General features: G+C 50.8%; 1 protein-coding gene across 2 annotated transcripts; it reads right to left on the bottom strand.

The window, feature by feature from the left end:
- Positions 1-439: 439 nt before the first annotated feature.
- Positions 440-2,112, bottom strand: PYCARD (PYD and CARD domain containing). Of its 2 annotated transcripts, XM_006729856.2 has the most exons (3): positions 1,780-2,108; positions 1,454-1,507; positions 440-919 (listed from the first exon to the last, which is right to left on the bottom strand). In XM_006729856.2, exons 1-3 carry the CDS (start codon positions 2,051-2,053, stop codon positions 663-665), a joined length of 585 nt encoding a protein of 194 aa, XP_006729919.1. In that variant the 5' UTR covers positions 2,054-2,108; the 3' UTR covers positions 440-662. The 2 variants fall into 2 exon arrangements, with proteins under 2 accessions (XP_006729919.1, XP_006729920.1); XM_006729857.3 differs by lacking the exon at positions 1,454-1,507 and having other exon boundaries at positions 1,780-2,112.
- Positions 2,113-6,486: the final 4,374 nt, after the last annotated feature.

Raw genomic sequence — 6,486 nt, 5'->3', positions numbered from 1 at the left:
AGAACTCATTCCCAAAGTTTTGGTTTTGTTGTTGGCCTGTTTTCTGGGCAAAGTATAACCTATAACCCCTTCCTGTAGGGGGCGGCAGGGAGCAGAGGGAGCAATGAAGCCTGCTGAAGTCTGGGCTGGTGCCAGAAGGAACCCTAGAATTCTGCTTGATTGCTTGTGCTCTTCTGTGTTTAGAAGATACTGTCTCTCCCCTTGAAGAGTGCTCTAATTTTACATTTTTTCCCCTAAGGAAAAGTGAAAGAGAAGCTATGTAGACTAGTCTGTTGTCACATGCCTCTGAGCTGACCCATTACAGTTCAGACCTTTTGTACATACGTCTGTTTTCGACCTTGGCCACAGGGCTAACCATGGGTAGCACTGGAGGAGTTACCAAATGGTAAATGAGAGGGGATATTCCACAGTGACTGAGGTAGAAAGGATAAAGCGGGGAGCCTGCTGCCCTAGGACCAGGCAGTAAAGTAGAGCTTTATTTGGCCTCTGCAGCATTTACATCTGTAGTTTAGCTCTGCATGTGCTTCCAGGCTGGAAGTAGGAAAAACACACAAGTACAAGTTGGCTTTTCATATATTGAGTATAAAAAGAGATTCAGATTTGGGGTTAGTTGGCTGGAACTGCCAGGGATTCTATGTGGGACTGCAGCTGGGAAAGACACCTCAGCTTTTCTCCAGGTCGACCACCAGGTAGGGGTGGGTGTTCTTCAGGGCCTGAAGGAGCAGATCTTTGCAGGTCTTGTTCCAGGCTGGAGCAAAGCTGAGGAGCTTCCTCATCTTCATTGGGTTGGTGGACTCGGCCCGCACTGCCCCGTACTGCTCCTCTGACAGGACCGTACCATACAGGGCGTCCAGCACCCCATCCACGTCTGTGACACGCGTGATGAGGGCTGCCCGGTGCTGGTCCACAAAGTGCGGTGCTGCAGGCAGAATGGAGGCGAGCAGCTGAGCCAGTTCCCAGGGTGGATACTGGGGTCTGTTCCCCCTGAGCTCTGCTTTCTTCAGAAATTGCTCTGTAACCCTAAGGGGTGGGGCTCAAGGTGGGCAGCCCGCCCACACTACAGATAGGGTGGGATGAGTATAAGTTTGTTTCTCTCTCCCTCCCACCAGCCCCCCCGCCCCCCAACCAGGTGTGCCGCAAGGGGTACGTGTGTGGGTGGGAAGGATAGGCCCAACCTTGCTCCCTTTGTTCCTGGCTGTGGGACACAGCTCCAGGCTGTGCAGGGGTGTCGTGGGGTGTGGCTGAGAGGTTGGCAGTGAAGGCCTCACTTGGCTTGGCTGCCATCTCTTAAGAAGCCTGGATCTCAGCAGGTGCCCCTCAGGTGTGGCCCAAGTGGTGTGTGGGTGGGTAGGAAGGGTAGGCCCACTCTTGCTTTCCCAGTGTTGCTGGCTGGGGGACACAGCTCCAGGCTGTGCTGGGATGTGGCCAGAGAGGTTGGGAGTGAAGGCCTCACCTGGCTTGATTGCAGTCTGGTGATCCTGGATCCCAGCAGGCCCTGGAGCGGGGCCTATAAGGAAATCAGTCAAGTGGTCCCCTTCCCTTCCATTACCGTATCTCTAGTCTCTCTGGGGCAGGGGCCCCTTGGTCCGGAAGCCAAGTTCAGGGCCAAGCACAGGAAACCCTTCCCAGTAGGAGGAGCATTTGTAATTTTAGAGGGTAGGAGGAACTGAAAGCAAAAGAGCCCAAGGGGCAAACGTTGGGGTGGGGGCTGGTGTGGTGAGGGGACAGAGGAGGCCCAGCGATCTGGGCCCTTGCAGAGCGTGGAGCGGGTGTGCTCACCTTTGCGCACCATCTCCTGCAGCTGCTCCGCTGTTTCCTGCATGCCAATCTCACGCAGCACGACCGCGGTGAGCTCTGCGCTGTACTCTTGCAGATAGAAAGAGACGAGCTTGTCTGTGAGGTCCATGGCATCCATGGACATCAGTGTCCCCCGCGGGATGCGCCCATAGCCTTCGCGCAGCGGCACTGAAAGTAGCTTCAGCTTGAACTTCTTGAACTCGTCTGCAGTCAGGTTCTCCAGCGCGTCCAGGATGGCGTCGCGAGTGCGCCCCATGGCTCTGCCGCTGGTGCTCACCCGGGATGTCTGCAGACCAGGAAGTCTGCTCCGGGGCGGGACCTGGAACTCCCCGCCTTCTCCCGATTCCCGCCTTCGCCCCAGCTCATTGCCGGGTGGCATAGGGCGCCCCGACCACCCCATTGGTTCCCACCCACCAAGGTCTCCAGGCTCACTAACCTGGCCATCAGGGGGCGCTGGGATTGCGTCCAGCTGATGTGTGAGGTGGGACCCAGGAGATGGCAGAGGGGCTCATGGGGTAGTGCCTCCATCTCCAGGCTTGCAGTAACTAGCACAGACCAGAACCTGGTTTATTGGAAGTGCCAAGGTTTAGAATCTTGAAATTCTAGAACGCTAAAATGTCCACATTTCCCTGAATCTTAGCGTCCACTCTCACGTGTTATAGAATCTTAGAATCTTAGAATCCTAACAACCAGAGCCATGTAGCTTACCAAATTGCACGCACAGAGAAGAAAAGATGTAAAAAAAAGGGTAGAGGGGCACTGGGTGGCTCAGTTGGTTAAGGGTCTGCCTTCAGCTCAGGTCATGATCCCAGGGTCCTGGGATCGAGCCCCGCATCAGGCTCCCTGCTCAGCAAGGAATCTGCTTATCCCTCTCCCTCCACTCCTCACTCCTGCTCATGCTCTCTCTCTCTCAAAACCTTAAAAAAAAAAAAAAAAGTGTACTTTCTCTGTGCCTGTTAACTTATCTGTAAAATGGGATCATAACACTTGTCCACTTAGTAAATATTCCAGTGTAACATGGGCTACCTGATGGCCTCTACCTGATGGCCACAAGTGGCCAGATACTTCCTGGGACAGCCAGGATTTGGTCCCAGGAGCTGAATTTCTGGGGAAGTGATGATGAGACACTTGTAATGAACGGTTGAGAAACTTCTCGATGGAGGGAAAGTCATGGGTGCAGAGTCACCCTGGGCCCAGGGGGCTTGATCTAGAAGAGCAAGTGAAAGGTGGCATGAGTAGGCATTGGAGCCCAAGCTGTGCCCAGAATCCTTAACTTGTCTTTAACGTGTCTGGGAAGGCCCTGCTGGTCTGGCCCCCGTGGACCTCACCAGCTTTGTCTTGTGCCACACCCTGTTCTCTCTCTGTCTCTGAGTTTCAACCACACTGGCCTCTCAGTTCCTCAAATGTGCCACACTCCTTTGCTTCTCCAAGGCTTTTTTTTTGGTTGTGTTTTTTAAATTTTTTATTTCAGAGAGAGAGAGAGCATGAGTGGGGGACAGGCAGAGGGAGAAGCAGACTCCCCGCTGAGCAGGGAGCCTGATATGGGACTCAAACCCAAGACCCTGGGGTCATGACCCCAGCCGAAGGTAGACGCTTAACTGACTGAGCCACGCAGGCGCCCCTCTCTAACCTTTCAACGTGTTCCCTTGATCTGGAAATTTCTTCCCTCACTCTTTGCCTGGTAAATTCTTGAGACTTTAGGTTTCCAATTAAATGTCACTTCCTCTGGCCAACCAGGTTTAGAATCCCTCCCAGACTAGTTCATAACACCTGCTTTCATAGCAATTGTGACTGAATTGTAACTATGGATTTGTTTAGCATCAGTCTTCCCTGCCGGTCTGTAAGTCATGCCTGTCCAGGTCATTGTTGCATCCACAGCATCCAGAACAGTACTTGGCCTATCGTGGTTGTTCAAGAAATCTTTGTGGAACCAGTAATGAATGAAGGGGCCTTGTGGGAAACGAATCATGAGTGACTCTTAACTATAGAGAACAAACAGGGTTGATGGAGGGAGATGGGTATTAAGGAGGCATATGTTATGATGAGCACTGGGCATTATATGTAAATGATGAACCACTGAACCTTACTCCTGAAACCAATATTGAACTGTATGTCAACTAACTAGAATCTAAATTAAAAACAACAACAACGAAGGCATCTTGTGGTTCAACGGAGGATACCAGAGGCAGCTGCCAGGAGCTGGAAGACTGTGGGCTTGAAGCTGTCCAGTGTCTAGTTTGAATCTGGGCTCTCCTTCCTAGGTGGTTATTGGGAATCCTTCATTTTTCCATTTCAGCTGGGTTGTAACAATCACCATTGCTTTTACTGATGTGATCCTGACATACACATTTATTTATTCATTTGTTGAACATCCGTCACCCAGCTGTGAGCTCGGTGAAGGCAGGGACCTTGTGTGTCTTGTTCATTGCTGAATCCCCAGCATCAAGACAGTACTTGATCCCTAGGAGGTGCTCAGTGAGGATTTGCTAAATGAAGGAATAAATGAGGCCGTGTTACCTGCAGCATGTTGTATTCAAGAGCTTCCAGCAAGGGTAGTAGTGGGGCTCACTCCCCATCCTTGTGCATGTTGCCTCACGTGGTCTAGGTATATTATGTGCCAACATCCCACCATGGGTGGCACCTGTGGTCCAATAACCAGTGTTCCTTGGCTTATGGCTGTTTATTATTGTGCCTCTTCCCTGGTCTTTATCCTTTTACAATCTCCGACTCATTTTGTACACTGTGGCCAAGAGGCTACTGCTTCCTAGCGCACACATTGATCTTACGCCTTCCCTGCTCAGAAACCTAGGACTCTCCAGTGCCCTCAGAGTCAAGTCCAAGCTCCTTGGCTTGGTCTTCAAGATCCTTGCCAACCTCCTCAGCTACACCTTCGACAGTGTTGGCCTCTGGACTTCTCTCCACAAGTGGCACCTTTTCTCTGCTTGGCCTCTTTAAAGTCCCTTCTGGTTGCCTTGATGAGTTAATGCTTGTCCCAACATCCATCAGGAGTCACTTTTTCGAAGAAATAATAAAAATTTGAGCCCCCTCTTTAGGCTGTGATCTTTTACATGCATTATTTCAAAGCCTGACAACAATCCCTGGGGGACAGGGTCTAGTAGCCCTATTTCACCAACGAGAAGACTGAGGCTCAGAGAGGTTGAGGGACTTGCCGAAGGTCCTATAGCTGAGGGGATCATATAGCTTGTCTGTCTGGATTCTGAATTTGTCTTCTGTCTACTCTTCCCTGTTGACTTTTCTGTCCTCTGTGCAAAATGAATTATTCCTTCACACGTCTGCAGGATGCCTTTACGATGCCTTTATCATACAGTGTGTCCATTCACTCTGTTTTCCCACCAGACTGAGAGCTCCTTGAGGACCCTCTGTGATCCACAGCACCCACCACAGGGCTTGGCATAACTCCAGCCATTATAAGCCTTTATGGAATGACAAAAGAATCGTAGAATCTAGAATCATAACAACCTGCTCTTTTCACATTGGTAGAATCTTACATGCTTTTAAAAAAAAAAAAGATTTTAGGGGCGCCTGGGTGGCTCAGTCGTTGGGTGTCTGCCTTCGGCTCGGGTCATGATCCCAGAGTCCTGGGATCAAGCCCCACATCGGGCTCCTTGCTCCGCGGGAAGCCCGCTTCTCCCTCTCCCATTCCCCCTGCTTGTGTTCCCTCTCTCGCTGTGTCTCTCTGTCAAATAAATACATAAAATCTTTAAAAAAAAATTATTTATTTTGGAGGGAGAGAGTGAGTGTGCATGAGCAGGGGTGAGGGGAGGAGCAGAGGGAGAGACGGGGGAAAGAATCTCAAGCAGACTCAAGCTCATGTGGTGCTCCATCCATGATCCTGAGATCATGAGCTGAGCCGAAACCAAGAATTAGATGCTTAACCGACTGAGCCACCCAGGTGCCCCAATGCTTTGGGTTTTTGAGTCATGGAATTTTAAAAAATGATTGCCTGACTCAACCCCCACATAGAGCAGGGACCCCTAGCCACATGGCCATATTTCTGTATCTCTTGAGCCATTGTTTGGATGGGATGGCCTTGGCTTTAAGTAAACTCAATGTAACATATTTCAATGGAACCCGTGGGACTGTGGGAAATTGTGCCTGGGAGAATGTGTGTCATCCCTAGGAGGAGAAGGTGGGCTTCTCCTTCCAGCTGGCTTCCTGGGGGCAATGGGGCTGAAGATTTGTGACATGGCACAAGGGTCATGTGCCCTTCCCTTGTTCCTGCATGTCACCACCCAGGACCCTTCTGGGCCCAGGTTGTCCCTGGCATCCAACCCCAGTCAAATTTCTGCTCACACATATTCAGACCGGGACACGGAAGATCCAGGCTGTGATTTTCATACGACACCTCAGATCATGTGCTGGCCCTTTGGTGTGATGTCATAGGGAGGCAAGGGACAAGGGACGGGAGAACAGCTTTTCCTTTCATGGAACCGGAAGCCTCACCAGCCGGTGGTTTTAGGATTCGCCTCAGTTAGAACAAGTGACACTTTTTGGCAGGTGGATGTGCTCTATGAGCATATTGTAGACTCTGAACTCAGAAGGGAACATAGGTTTTGGAGAATCTATTTTATTCTATTTTTTTTTCTAATATTTTATTTAATTGACAGAGAGAGACAGCGAGAGAGGGAACACAAGCAGGGGGAGTGGGAGAGGGAGAAGCAGGCTTCC

This window comes from Leptonychotes weddellii, unplaced genomic scaffold, assembly GCF_054177405.1.
Source record: "Leptonychotes weddellii isolate Sample4059 unplaced genomic scaffold, ASM5417740v2 HiC_scaffold_11308, whole genome shotgun sequence".
Classification (NCBI taxonomy): domain Eukaryota; kingdom Metazoa; phylum Chordata; class Mammalia; order Carnivora; family Phocidae; genus Leptonychotes; species Leptonychotes weddellii.
This window is presented reverse-complemented; position numbering and strand designations above follow the sequence as displayed.

Bases quoted from the DNA above. Each gene is read 5' to 3' on its own strand.
- PYCARD (XM_006729856.2), bottom strand. From the start codon at position 2,053: ATGGGGCGCACTCGCGACGCCATCCTGGACGCGCTGGAGAACCTGACT. The intron at 1,508-1,779 runs GTGAGCACACCC...ATTTCCTTATAG, and splicing joins GCAGGAGATGGTGCGCAAAG to GCCCCGCTCCAGGGCCTGCT. The intron at 920-1,453 runs GTGAGGCCTTCA...TTCTGCCTGCAG, and splicing joins CCAGACTGCAATCAAGCCAG to CACCGCACTTTGTGGACCAG.